The sequence below is a fragment of the Bombina bombina genome, chromosome 1, assembly GCF_027579735.1.
Source record: "Bombina bombina isolate aBomBom1 chromosome 1, aBomBom1.pri, whole genome shotgun sequence".
Classification (NCBI taxonomy): Eukaryota; Metazoa; Chordata; class Amphibia; order Anura; family Bombinatoridae; genus Bombina; species Bombina bombina.
The window spans coordinates 42358114-42373506 of NC_069499.1; the positions used below are offsets into that span (position 1 = coordinate 42358114).

The window sequence follows — 15393 nt, forward strand, 5'->3', positions numbered from 1 at the left end:
GGCAAGCAGACTAGGAAACCTGCTGCTGCCCCTAAAACAGCATGAATTGAGGGCCCCCGATCCGGGATCGGATCTAGTGGGGGGCAGACTTTCTCTCTTCGCCCAGGCTTGGGCAAGAGATGTTCAGGATCCCTGGGCGCTAGAGATAGTATCTCAGGGATACCTTCTGGACTTCAAATACTCTCCTCCAAGAGAGAGATTTCATCTGTCAAGATTGTCAACAATCCAGACAAAGAAAGAGGCGTTTCTACGCTGCGTACAAGAGCTCTTGTTAATGGGAGTAATCCATCCAGTTCCACGATCGGAACAGGGACAGGGGTTTTACTCAAATCTGTTTGTGGTTCCCAAAAAAGAGGGAACTTTCAGACCAATCCTGGACTTAAAGATCCTAAACAAATTCCTAAGAGTTCCATCGTTCAAGATGGAGACTATTCGGACAATTTTACCGATGATCCAAGAGGGTCAATACATGACCACTGTAGATTTAAAAGATGCTTACCTTCACATACCGATTCACAAAGATCATTATCGGTACCTAAGGTTTGCCTTCCTAGACAGGCATTACCAGTTTGTGGCTCTTCCATTCGGATTGGCTACAGCTCCAAGAATCTTCACAAAGGTTCTGGGTGCTCTTCTGGCGGTACTAAGACCGCGGGGAATCTCGGTAGCTCCATACCTAGACGACATTCTGATACAAGCTTCAAGCTTTCAAACTGCCAAGTCTCATACAGAGTTAGTGTTGGCATTTCTAAGGTCACATGGATGGAAGGTGAACGAAAAGAAAAGTTCACTCGTTCCACTCACAAGAGTTCCCTTCCTGGGGACTCTTATAGATTCTGTAGAAATGAAGATTTACCTGACAGAGGACAGGCTAACAAGACTTCAAAGTGCTTGCCGCACCCTTCATTCCATTCAACACCCGTCAGTGGCTCAATGCATGGAGGTAATCGGCTTAATGGTAGCGGCAATGGACATAGTACCCTTTGCACGCTTACACCTCAGACCACTGCAACTGTGCATGCTAAGTCAGTGGAATGGGGATTACTCAGACTTATCCCCTTCTCTGAATCTGGATCAAGAGACCAGAAATTCTCTTCTATGGTGGCTTTCTCGGCCACATCTGTCCAGGGGGATGCCATTCAGCAGACCAGACTGGACAATTGTAACAACAGACGCCAGCCTTCTAGGTTGGGGTGCCGTCTGGAATTCTCTGAAGGCTCAGGGACAATGGAGTCAGGAGGAGAGTCTCCTGCCAATAAACATTCTGGAATTGAGAGCAGTTCTCAATGCCCTCCTGGCTTGGCCCCAGTTGACAACTCGGGGGTTCATCAGGTTTCAGTCGGACAACATCACGACTGTAGCTTACATCAACCATCAGGGAGGGACAAGAAGCTCCCTAGCTATGATGGAAGTATCAAAGATAATTTGCTGGGCAGAGTCTCACTCTTGCCACCTGTCAGCAATCCACATCCCGGGAGTGGAGAACTGGGAGGCGGATTTCTTAAGTCGTCAGACTTTTCATCCGGGGGAGTGGGAACTTCATCCGCAGGTCTTTGCCCAAATACTTCGACGTTGGGGCAAACCAGAGATAGATCTCATGGCGTCTCGACAGAACGCCAAGCTTCCTCGTTATGGGTCCAGATCCAGGGATCCAGGAGCAGTCCTGATAGATGCTCTGACAGCACCTTGGGACTTCAGGATGGCTTACGTGTTTCCACCCTTCCCGTTGCTTCCTCGATTGATTGCCAGAATCAAACAAGAGAGAGCATCAGTGATTCTAATAGCACCTGCGTGGCCACGCAGGACTTGGTATGCAGACCTGGTGGACATGTCATCCTGTCCACCTTGGTCTCTACCTCTGAAACAGGACCTTCTGATACAGGGTCCCTTCAAACATCAAAATCTAACTTCTCTGAAGCTGACTGCTTGGAAATTGAACGCTTGATTTTATCAAGACGTGGATTTTCTGAGTCAGTTATTGATACCTTAATACAGGCTAGGAAACCTGTTACCAGAAAGATTTACCATAAGATATGGCGTAAATACCTATATTGGTGTGAATCCAAAGGTTACTCTTGGAGTAAGGTTAGGATTCCTAGGATATTGTCTTTTCTACAAGAAGGTTTAGAAAAGGGTTTATCTGCTAGTTCATTAAAGGGACAGATCTCAGCTCTGTCCATTCTGTTACACAAACGTCTGTCAGAAGTTCCTGACGTCCAGGCTTTTTGTCAGGCTTTGGCCAGAATTAAGCCTGTGTTTAAAACTGTTGCTCCACCATGGAGTTTAAACCTTGTTCTTAATGTTTTACAGGGCGTTCCGTTTGAACCCCTTCATTCCATTGATATAAAGTTGTTATCTTGGAAAGTTCTATTTTTAATGGCTATTTCCTCGGCTCGAAGAGTCTCTGAATTATCAGCCTTACATTGTGATTCTCCTTATTTGATTTTTCATTCGGATAAGGTAGTCCTGCGTACTAAACCTGGGTTCTTACCTAAGGTAGTTACTAACAGGAATATCAATCAAGAGATTGTTGTTCCTTCTTTATGCCCAAATCCTTCTTCAAAGAAGGAACGTCTACTGCACAACCTGGATGTAGTCCGTGCTCTAAAATTTTACTTACAGGCAACTAAGGAATTTCGACAAACGTCTTCTCTGTTTGTCATTTACTCTGGGCAGAGGAGAGGTCAAAAAGCTTCCGCTACCTCTCTTTCTTTTTGGCTTCGTAGCATAATTCGTTTAGCTTATGAGACTGCTGGACAGCAGCCTCCTGAAAGAATTACAGCTCATTCTACTAGAGCTGTGGCTTCCACTTGGGCCTTCAAGAATGAGGCCTCTGTTGAACAGATTTGCAAGGCTGCAACTTGGTCTTCGCTTCATACTTTTTCCAAATTTTACAAATTTGACACTTTTGCTTCATCGGAGGCTATTTTTGGGAGAAAGGTTCTTCAGGCAGTCGTTCCTTCTGTATAAAGAGCCTGCCTATCCCTCCCGTCATCCGTGTACTTTTGCTTTGGTATTGGTATCCCAGAAGTAATGATGACCCGTGGACTGATCACACTTAACAGAAGAAAACATAATTTATGCTTACCTGATAAATTCCTTTCTTCTGTAGTGTGATCAGTCCACGGCCCGCCCTGTTTTTAAGGCAGGTAAATATTTTTTAATTTATACTCCAGTCACCACTTCACCCTTGGCTTTTCCTTTCTCGTTGGTCCTTGGTCGAATGACTGGGAGTGACGTAGAGGGGAGGAGCTATATGCAGCTCTGCTGGGTGAATCCTCTTGCACTTCCTGTTGGGGAGGAGTACTATCCCAGAAGTAATGATGACCCGTGGACTGATCACACTACAGAAGAAAGGAATTTATCAGGTAAGCATAAATTATGTTTTTTCTGGTTTTCTTCAGGTCCATGTGAGCAGTGGGATTTCACATGCCTGAGTGCTGCCTTTGCTGTCGGCAGTTTATGAGGTAAGTGCCATTTTTGTTTTCTGGGATGAGAAAATAGAAGAAGTCGTCCCTAGAAGGATGTGGCCTCTCAAGTTAAGATGAGCAACCCTTTGCATATTAAAATAGGGGCTCTTTTCAGGTATGGATTCTCTTAGGAGAGTATACTGACAGCAAATAAATTAATTCTTAATAACCCTCTTGTACAGCAACTGCATGTAAATTATGTTGTAAGCAAATATGGGGCATGTGCTCCCGGCGGTTATTTATAACGATTCAAACCGACCGGGAGTTTGCTATGTTTTGACTGATTGCACAGCGTCGTTTTGTCTGGGTTGGGTGTTATTTTTATTTCAACAACATGTTCTCCTGGCGGGTACTTATATAAAGGATAGAGCCGACCGGGAGTTTGTTATATGTGTCTGTTGCTCAGCGAATGTGTGCCATAACTTTGTTTTCTTATACAAATCTATGTTCCTCAGTGGTTGCTATCGCAGCCGGCAGATTGCATTGGTGCTGTTTTTTGTTTGGATTCTCAGATTTTTAAGTCTGAGTCTTCATTGGCTGAGATTCCTGATAGGACTAACGTTTTTGAGTCAACTAACTAATTAACTAATTTAGCTGCTAAGAGTTTGGGATTCCCCATATTAGCACGAAGACCTTTTATGGTTTAGATCTGTCAGGGTTTTTTCCCTGTTGTGTTTGCCATGTGTTGCTGGCAGCCATTTTACTCACCTCTCTTCCTGACTATGGTGCATTGTGGGGGATGCTGCTCAATTCCCGCACTTCCTTTTATGGCCAGACTGGTGTGCATCATCCATGTGAGACAGGAAGCAGTCTCAGAATTGTGATGTCATCACTTATTATTTAAAGGGCCTCTGTTCAGTATGCTTTGCCTTTGCATTGTCTCAGACCTGTTTGTGAGAGTTCCTGTGTATTACCTGGCTGCCTGACGTCGTTCCTGATCCCTGGCTTGTTCCTGACTCTGCTGTTTTCCTTGTTCCTGATTCCGGCTCGTCTGACTATTTGCTTTGGCTCCTGACCCGGCTCGTCTGACTACCAGCTCTGGTTTTGATTCCTGGCTTGTTATTTGACTTGTGTACTTCTTATTATTTTTTGCTATTAATAAAGGTGTGATTATTTTTGCACTTCTCGTCTCAGTCTGATTCCTGGCACCCTGACAAGATCTTAGTCTGCGGCTGTGTCCTCTAAATCTAAGCTTTTCACTATTCTTTTCAAGGGAAAGACCCTATTCGGACCTGATTTGAAAGAAATCATTCTTGACATTACGGGAGGTAGGGGTCATCTCCTACCTCAGGATAAAGTTGCTAAACTGAGGGGTAAACAAAATAATTTTTGTTCCTTTCGGAACTTCAAAGGAGTCCCCGCTTCTTCTTCCGCTAAGCAGGAAGGGAATTTTGCGCAAGCCAAGACCGCCTGGAGACCCAACCAGGCTTGGAACAAAGGTACACAACCCAAGAAGTCCATTGCTGCTCCCAAGACAGCATGAAGGGGCGGCCCGATCCGGGACAGGATCTAGTAGGGGGCAGACTTTCTCTCTTTGCCCAGGCTTGGGTAAGAGATGTTCAGGACCCCTGGACACTGGTAATCGTGTCCCAAGGGTATCAAATGGAATTCAAGAATTCTCTCCCAAGGGGGAGGTTTCTTCTTTCACGATTGTCTGTAGACCAGATAAAAAGAGAGGCGTTCTTACGTTGTGTAAAAGACCTCTCTACTATGGGAGTATTTCGTCCCGTTCCAATACTTGAATAGGGGCAGGGGTTTTTACTCAAATCTTTTCGTGGTTCCTAAAAAAGAGGGAACGTTCAGAGCCATTTTAGATCTCAAGAGTCTAAAACAAGTTTCTCAGAGTCCCATCCTTCTAGATGGAGACTATTCGAAAAATTCTACCATTGGTCCAGGAGGGTCAATATATGACTACCGTGGACTTGAAGGATGCATACCTTCATATTCCTATCCACAAGGATCATCATCAGTTGAGGTTTGCCTTCCTGGACAAACATTTTCACTTTTTTTTGCTCTTTCCTTCGGGTTGGCCACAGCACCCAGGATCTTCACAAAGGTTCTAGGGTCCCTTCTGGTGGTTCTCAGGCCACAGGGTATTGCAGTGGCACCTTATCTAGTCGGTATTCTGATCCAGGTGTCATCTTACCATCTGACAAAGTCTCATTCAGACATGGTTCTGTCCTTTCTAAGGACTCACTGGTGGAAGGTGAATCTAGAAAGGATTTCCTTAATTCCATAGACCAGGGTTCCCTTCCTGGGAACTCTTAATAGATTCTATCTCCATGAAAATTTTCTTGACAGAGGTCAGAAAGTTAAAGATTCTAAATACATGCCGAGTCCTTCAGTCCAGTCCTCGGCCATCAGTTGCCCAGTGCATGGAGGTGATTGGATTGATGGTGGCGGCAATGGACATCATTCCGTTTGCTCGTTTTCATCTCAGACCACTACAACTGAGCATGCTCAGGCAGTGGAATGGAGATTATGCAAATTAGTCTCCTCAGATAGATCTGAATCAGGAGACAAGAGACTCTCTTCTTTGGTGGTTGTCGCCGGATCATCTGTCCCAAGGGACGTGCTTTCGCAGACCCTCATGGGTGATAGTGACAACGGACGTCAGTCTACTAGGTTGGGGTGCAGTCTGGAATTCCCTGAAGGCTCAGGGTGTGTGGACTCAGTCGAAGTCTGTACTTCCAATCTGGAATTGAGAGCAATATTCAATGCGCTTCAGGCGTGGCCTCAGTTGGCTTTGGTCAAATTCATCCGTTTTCAGTCGGGCAACATCACGACTGTGGCTTACATCAATCATCAGGGAGGAACAAGGAGTCCCTTAGCGATGACAGAAGTATCCAAGATAATTCGGTGGGCGGAGACTCACTCTTGTTATCTGTCAGCAATCTACATCCCAGGAGTGGACAACTGGGAAGTGGACTTTTTAAGCAGACGTTTCATCCGGGGGAGTGGGAACTCCATCCGGAGGTTTTTGCCACTCTGATTCTCAGATGGGGCAGACCGGAGTTGGATCTGATGGCGTCTCGTCAGAATGCCAAGCTCCCAAGATACGGATCCAGGTCAAGGGATCCTCAGGCAGAACTAATAGATGCCTTGGCAGTGCCTTGGTTGTTCAACCTAGCTTATGTGTTTCCACCGTTTCCTCTCCTTCCCCAGGTGATTGCTCGGATCAAACAGGAGAGAGCTTCAGTAATTCTAATCGCGCCTGCGTGGCCACGCAGGACTTGGTATGCAGATCTAGTGGACATGTCCTCTCTGCCGCCGTGGAAGCTTCCATTGAGGCAGGACCTTCTCATTCAAGGACCTTTCCAGCATCCAAATCTAATTTCTCTGCAGTTGACTGCTTGGAGATTGAACGCTTGATTTTATCTAAGCGGGGGTTCTCTGATTCGGTCATTGATACTCTGATTCAGGCATGTAAACCTGTTACAAGAAAGATTTACCATAAGATATGGCGTAAATATCTTTATTGGTGCGAATCCAAGAACTACTCATGGAGTAGAGTTAGGATTCCCAGGATTCTGTCTTTTCTCCAAGAAGGATTGGAGAAAGGGTTATCAGCAAGTTCCTTAAAGGGACAAATATCTGCTTTGTCAATTTTACTACACAAACATTTGGCAGATGTTCCAGACGTTCAGTCTTTTTGTCAGGCTCTGACCAGAATCAAGCCTGTGTTTAGACCAATTGCTCCACCCTGGAGTTTGAATTTAGTTCTTAATGTTCTTCAAGGGGTTCCGTTTGAACCCATGCATTCCATAGATATTAAGTTGTTATCTTGGAAAGTTTTATTTTTGGTTGCTATTTTTTCTGCTCGTAGAGTTTCTGAGCTTTCAGCGTTACAATGTGACTCGCCTTATCTTATCTTCCATTCTGAAAAGGTGGTTTTACGTACCAAACCTGGTTTCCTTCCCAAGGTTGTTTCTAATAAGAATATTAATCAGGAAATTGTTGTTCCTTCATTATGTCCTAATCCTTCTTCTAAGAAGGAGCATCTGTTGCATAACTTGTACTTGGTCCGTGCCCTGAAGTTTTACTTACAGGCAACTAAAGGGTTCCGTCCATCATCTTCATTATTTGTTGTTTTTTCTGGAAAGCGTAGGGGCCAGAAAGCTACGGCTACCTCTCTTTCTTCTTGGCTGAAGAGTATCATCTGTCTGGCGTATGAGACTGTTGGACAGCAGCCTCCTGAAAGAATTATGGCTCATTCCACTAGGGCTGTGGCTTTCTCATGGGATGCTTCTGTTGAACAGATTTGCTAGGCTGCAACTTGGTCGTCAGTTCATACTTTTTCCAAATTTTACAAATTTGATACTTTTGCTTCTTCTGAAGCTATTTTTAGGAGAAAGGTTCTTCAAGCAGTGGTGCCTTCCGTTTAGGTTCCTGTCTTGTCCCTCCCTTTCATCCGTGTCCTGTAGCTTTGGTATTGTATCCCACAAGTAAGGATGAAATCCATGGACTCGTCATATCTTGTAAAAGAAAAGAAAATTTATGCTTACCTGATAAATTTATTTCTTTTACGATATGACGAGTCCACGGCCCACCCTGTCATTTCTAAGACAGGTATTTATTTTTTGTTAAACTTCAGTCACCTCTGCACCTTTGGTTCTTCCTTTCTCTTCCTAACTTCGGTCGAATGACTGGAGGGGAAGGGAGGAGCTATATATACAGCTCTGCTGTGGTGCTCTTTGCCACTTCCTGCTAGCAGGAGGTTAAATCCCACAAGTAAGGATGAAATCCGTGGACTTGTCATATCGTAAAAGAAATAAATTTATCAGGTAAGCATAAATTTCCTTTTTTTCACCTGCCTTAGGGTGGCCACAGAGTCTGATTCCTGGCTCTGAAACCTGCTACAAAGTAATTGCTTGATTAGTGCAGGAGGCTATTTATGTCTTTATCTAATTGACCACAGAAATAAACATGCTCAAGTGGTTTTTCAAGGTGTATGTATTTGCACTGCAATTTTACTTACAAAATGATAGTTTTATATGTTTTTATATAATATTTTGTTCTGGGATTTGTCATACACAGGCTTAACATTGCAGTATTTTATTTGATTTATTTTTTGGGGGATATAATTGTTACTGTTAGGTGGACACAATAGATGTAAATGGCTTTACCAGGCTATACAGTTTAACAGATTTGACAACATTACATTTTGTCTCTGTTTTTAAGGACTCTTATCTGTGTGTATGATCTGCTTCACCATCTGACATGAAGAAATTAACAAGACTTTCGGTGTCTTTGGTGCTTTGTAGCATCTTACTGAGATTACCAAGTATCAGATGCCTTTCTCTTCAAAAAGTGGATAGACGGGACATAGCTGATGTCTCTGACTTAGGAGAGCTTCAGGAGACTGTGAACACTCTCACTCCAAATCCCTATCCAGAGAATCCTCTGTTAACAACGCAGTCCACGGTTACTAAGATATTGCGTGATACATCTACACAGCCCCATGGGACCTCATCAAATGCTGTATTTACTGCTGAAAGAGAAACACAACATAGCAACACTCTACTTAGTAATAGCACCGTGAACACTCAGATTAATAGTTCTAGTCTTGTCTACACAGCAAGACCCTTGGGACAAAGTAAGGGATTAGGGGACAATGGAATTCTGACCACCGCCATCTCTACAGTAGATTACACTGCTCGAATGTCTTCTCCAAGCAAGATCACAGTGGTAGATACAGATAAGGGGGCAGTTGAGAAAAATGGCACCATGGGAGAGTCTAGTTTAGGGCCTTCATCTCAGGTTAACACTATGGAGATGTTGACTGCAAACCCAAGGACCAGCAATGTTAAAGCAGAAGATGACCAGGTCACAATGTCCTTACATCATTCAAACCAAAATGTTATATCTACATTTAACAGCATTTTATCAAATGTGACTAGTCCAGGCATAAAATCAACCATGTCTTCCAATGTAGAAAGTTTATTTCCCGATGTTGTTAGGGATTTGGAAAGTACAACACAGATCAACAGATTGAATGGAAGTGCTAATTTAACCTCACTACTGAATGGAGAGTATGGAGATACACAAATAGTACCTACTGCTCCTGAGCTAGTAACCTCAGCTAACGATGTGACTGCTACGTACGTGAGTGTGGGGGACAGTGACACAGAAAATACTGCCTGGCTCACCACCATTCCCGGAACAGCAGTCCAGGCAGTGAACTGGGTAGTACAAGATGTAACAGAAACCATATTTAATAAAGATAATGAGGAAGAGACTCCAGCTGTCTACACCGAACAAATCCTAAACACATCTGGGATGCAAAACGACAACTCAAGAGATTTACATTACCCAGCTGAGACTTCTACAAGTTTAAACAAAGAATCCTATGCGGCATACACAGGTAAATACAACTGATTGCTGACAGTAATGTATTATAGAATAACTAGCGAAAATTACATATAACAAATTTGTCTAGGACGTCAACAATTAAACACTCTCTAGCTCTGTCATGTCTATTTGTTTATGTTGCATTTAATTAATCCAAGGGAAGACACAGAGTGATTTCTTAGGTTATACCCTGAGGCTAAGCACTTGATTTTTTATTTTACTGGCAAAAAAAAAGTGAGAGCTCATGATGGAATTAGCCAGAGTGAGAATCAGGGCTGTCTCTGAGCATTAGTGTCTGACCCGTGTGCGTTCATCTGTCTTGTTCATCTATATCAGAGAGCAGACAAGGAACCTATCATGAGTCTGCTGTATGTGTAACATGTGTAATCTGTATAGATCGCCAGACAACATCGTATGACAACACTAACAGAGCACGACATTCTCTGCAGTCTACGTTCTCTTACTGGGCTGCGCATCCCCAAGCACAATATGCAGTACGGTAGAGCATGAATGTGAAATGATTTGTGATGAGTATAAGCACTGTTGTTTTAGTAAAATTCCCTACTCCTTCAGCAACAGAATGTTTTAGAATAGTTTACATTATACGTTTGCTTGCCTATACCTATGTGTTTATTCTCCACAAAGGGGTTAAACACACAGGGTGGATCACAAAGGTTATCTAATGATTTATCTACAAAAATCACTGCCTATCAGTCTGCTACGGACGGGGTTAATTAAAGGGATATTAAACCCAAATTATTTATTTCATGATTCGGATATGGGCCTCTATTTATCAAGCTGTCAACCGCAAATACGCTGGAATTCTGCAGCGTATTTGTGGTGAGCCTGATTCGCCTTATTTATCAAAGGCTAGAGACCGGCAAAAGTAGAATATAGTGACGTAACATACGATCCGCCAGACTCACTCCGTCACAGATCGATGCTTACGTCACTACAGATGTTCCGAACGCAAGTTCGGCACAATCTGACTACTTTTGCTAGTTATCAAAGAACTAGCACTTTTCCGGCCCAGCGTACCTGGTTTTCAATCCGCCGCCCTGGAGGAAAGCAGCGAAAGCTCATGTTTGCTGCCGCCCGATATCCCATTGATGCCTATGGTAAATGTCTATACCTAACACCCTAACATGTACCCCGAGTCTAAACACCCCTAATCTGCCCCCCCCCACTACACCGCCGCCACCTACATTATACTTATTAATCCATAAACCGCCGTTCCCGGACCCCTCCGCAACTAAATAAAGTTATTAACCCCTAAACTGCCGCTCCCGGAGCCCACTGCCACCTACATTATATTTATTAACCCCTAATCTGCTGCCCCACCTACATATACTTATTAACCCCTAAGCTGCTGCTCACGGACCCCGCCGCAACTAAATAAAGTTATTAACCCCTAAACCGCCGCTCCCGGGGGCCCACCGCCACCTACATTATATTTATTAACCCCTAATCTGCCGCTCCCTACACCGCCGCAACTATATTAATTTTATTAACCCCTAAACCTAAGTCTAACCCTAACACCCCCTAACTTATTATTTCAATTAATCTAAATAAATATTCCTATTATTAACTACATTATTCCTATTTAAAACTAAATACTTACCTTAAAATAAACCCTAAGATAGCTACAATATAACTAATAGTTAAATTTGTATCTATTTTAGGATTTATTTTTATTTTACAGGCAAGTTTGTATTTATTTTAACTAGGTAGAATAGTTATTAAATAGTTATAAATAAACTTCCTAGCTAAAATAAATACAAAATTACCTGTAAAATAAATCCTAACCTAAGTTACAATTACACCTAAGACTACACTATAATTAAATAAATTAAATTAATTAAATACAATTTCCTACAATTAAATAAAATTAACTAAAGTACAAAAAAAACACACTAAATTACAGAAAATAAAAAATAAATATAAGAATTTTAAACTAATTACTCCTAATCTAAGCCCCCTAATAAAATAAAGAAAGCCCCCCCAAAATAATAAAAATCCCTACCCTATACTAAATTACAAATAGCCCTTAAAAGGGCTTTTTGTGGGCATTGCCCGAAAGTAATCAGCTCTTTTACCTGTAAAAAAAAGAAATACAACCCCCCAACATTAAAACCCACCACACACACACCCAACCCTACTCTAAAACCCACCCAAACCCCCCCTTAAAAAAACCTAACACTAACCCCCTGAAGATCACTCTACCTTGAGCTGTCTTCACCCAACCGGGCCGAAGTCCTCCAAGAAGTCGGGCAGAAGTGGTCCTCCAGACGGCAGAAGTCTTCATCCAAACCGGCCAGAAGAGGTCCTCCAGGCGGGCAGAAGTCTTCATCCAGGCGGCATCTTCTATCTTCTTCCATCCGACGAGGAGTGGCTCCATCTTGAAGACATCCGACGCGGAGCATCCATCGATCCCGACGACTAACGACGAATGACGGTTGCTTTAAATGATGTCATCCAAGATGGCGTCCCTTGAATTCCGATTGGCTGATAGGATTCTATCAACCAATTGGAATTAAGGTAGGAAAAATCTGATTGGCTGATGCAATCAGCCAATCGGATTGAAGTTCAATCCGATTGGCTGATCCAATCAGCCAATAGGATTGACCTCACATTCTATTGGCTGATCGGAACAGCCAATAGAATGCAAGGTCAATCCTATTGGCTGATTGGATCAGCCAATTGGATTGAACTTCAATCCGATTGGCTGATTGCATCAGCCAATCGTATTTTTCCTACCTTGATTCCAATTGGCTGATAGAATCCTATCAGCCATCGGAATTCAAGGGACGCCATCTTAGATGACGTCATTTAAAGGAACCGTCATTCGTCGTTCGTCGTCGGGATTGATGGATGCTCCACGTCGGATGTCTTCAAGATGGAGCTGCTCCTCGTCGGATGGAAGAAGATAGAAGATGCCACCTGGATGAAGACTTCTGCACGTCTGGAGGACCTCTTCTGGCCGGATTGGATGAAGACTTCTGCCCGGCTTCTTGGAGGACTTCGGCCCGGTTGGGTGATGACGGCTCAAGGTAGGGTAATCTATAGGGGGTTAGTGTTAGGTTTTTGTAAGGGTGGTTTGGGTGGGTTTTAGAGTAGGGTTGGGTGTGTGGGTGGTTTGTTTAAATGTTTGGGGGGGCTGTATTTCTTTTTTTACAGGTAAAAAAGCTGATTACTTTGGGGCAATGCCCTGCAAAAAGCCCTTTTAAGGGCTATTTGTAATTTAGTATAAGGTAGGGATTTTTATTATTTTGGGGGGGCTTTCTTTATTTTATTAGGGGTCTTAGATTAGGAGTAATTAGTTTAAAATTCTTGTATTTATTTTTTTATTTTCTGTAATTTAGTGTTTGTTTTTTGTGTACTTTAGATAATTTTATTTAATTGTAGGTAATTGTATTTAATTTTTAAATTTTTTTAATTGTAGTGTAGTGTTAGGTGTTAGTGTAACTTAGGTTAGGTTTATTTTACAGGTAAATTTGTATTTATTTTAGCTAGGTAGTTATTAAATAGTTAATAACTATTTAGTAACTATTCTACCTAGTTAAAATAAATACAAAGTTTTCTATAAAATAAAAATAAATCCTAAAATAGCTACAATGTAATTATTAGTTATATTGTAGCAAGCTTAGGGTTTATTTTACAGGTAAGTATTTAGTTTTAAATAGGAATAATGTAGTTAATAATAGTAAATTTATTTAGATTTATTTAAATAATATTTAAGTTAGGGGGGTGTTAGGGTTAGACTTAGGTTTAGGGGTTAATTCATTTAATATAGTGGTGGCGCTGTAGGGGGCGGCAGATTAGGGGTTAATAAATGTAATCTAGGTGGTGGTGGGCTCCGTGAGCGGCAGTTTAGGGGTTAAACATTTTATTTAGTTACGGCGGGGTCAGGGAGCGGCAGGATAGGGGTTAATAACTTTATGTAGGTGCGGTGGGGTCCGGGAGCGGCAGTTTAGGGGTAAATAACTTTATGTAGGTGCGGCGAGGTCCGGGAGCGGCAGTTTAGGGGTTAATAACTTTATGTAGGTGCAGCGGGGTCCGGGAGCAGCGGTTTAGGGGTTAATAAATGTATTTAGTTGCGGGGGGCTCCAGGAGCGGTGGGATAGGGGTAAACAGTATAGTATAGTGTGGGTGCTTAGTGACAGTATAGCGAGAAAGCTGTAAAAAAAGCCGAAAAGCAGCGAGATCGATGACTGTTAGTTAACAACAGTCCGCTGCTCATCGCTCTGTACTTGGTTTGCGGCTTTTTGACAGCTTTCTTGATAATTTTGGAGAGCGGATCAGGTCCGCGGCGGCGATGTTAGGCGATCTGAGGCGAGCGTATTGGGGCCGTCGAATGCAAGAAAGTCGTTGGCTTGATAAATAGAGACCATAGAGTAGCAATTTTAAACTACGTTCTAATTTACTCCTATTATAAAAGTTTTTTTGGCTAAATGTAGCCACCAATCAGCAAGCACTACCCAGGGTTCTGAACCAAAAATGAGACTCCTAAACTTATATTCCTGCCTTTTCAAATAAAGATACCAAGAGAATGCAGACAATTTGATAATAGGAGTAGATTTCCAGTGATGTATTTTGCCACATATCCTTACCTAGGCATATTTGAGCTCATTATTTAACAATACCTCTTTTTACCAGCACCTAAAATATATGTTTATGGATAATTATGTTTCTAGACATATTTAAAGGCAAAGTTTACCAGACTTGTGCAATCGGATGTGGAAGTAATCCTAACGGAGGATCTGAATTCATGAGTCTACAGTTTAACAATTAGCGGGTCTCTCATAAACTAGCCCTTAGTCAGCAAAGCTTTAACTATAATTGTGATGTTAGACCAAGGGTAAAAGAAACAAATTTATTCAAGAGACATTTTAAAAACTTAACCCAATTTTCTTTTTTTTTTTCTCTGCAGCTAATTTTCAATTCAATTTTCAACTGCTGCAATATATTATAAAACTTAAAATCTTTATCCTTTAGTTATTCAACTCATTGCAATCAAGCTGGTGCTTTCGTGTAACCGCCTAGTTTAAAATTGAAATTAATTTCAAAATGATCTGCAGAAATATTATTACTAAAAAAAAATCTTGTTGCAGGAAGTGACAAAAAAGTTATGCCTCTCTGGTTTCATGAGATACATAGGGCTGGTTTTTATTCCCGGCCTTGCTGATTTCCCTGCAAGCTCAGCAATTGTAACATTACACGTTACAAGGGACAGTAAACACCATTTCCCAGTTGTGCATAACCAACACTGTTATAGAAATATACTTTTCCTTCTTAATATGAGGAGAGCCCACGGCTTCATTCATTACTTGTGGGAATACAAAACCTGGCCACCAGGAGGAGGCAAAGACACCCAGGCCAAAGGCTTAAATAACTCCCCCACTCCCCTCATCCCCAGTCATTCTTTGCCTTTTGTCACAGGAGGATGGCAGTGAAATGTCAGAAGATTCGGAGTAGTCTCTTATGGAGCGTAGTACCCTTCGGTATGGGACTGGAGTTTTAAGTAGTCTTGTCAGCCTCTCAGTGAGAGTATTGACAAATGTTAGGGTCTGGA

The 15393-nt window shown here is 42.3% G+C and overlaps 1 protein-coding gene across 1 annotated transcript in view; it reads left to right on the top strand.

Annotated features, from left to right (window-relative positions):
* ARMH4 (armadillo like helical domain containing 4) overlaps window positions 1-15393 on the top strand; it is a 490210-nt gene that overhangs the window by 69288 nt on the left and 405529 nt on the right. The window contains exon 2 of the mRNA XM_053697321.1: window positions 8652-9834. Within this exon, the coding sequence (XP_053553296.1) occupies window positions 8691-9834 (1144 nt within the window). The 5' untranslated portion in view covers window positions 8652-8690. The remainder of the gene's footprint in view (window positions 1-8651; window positions 9835-15393) is intronic.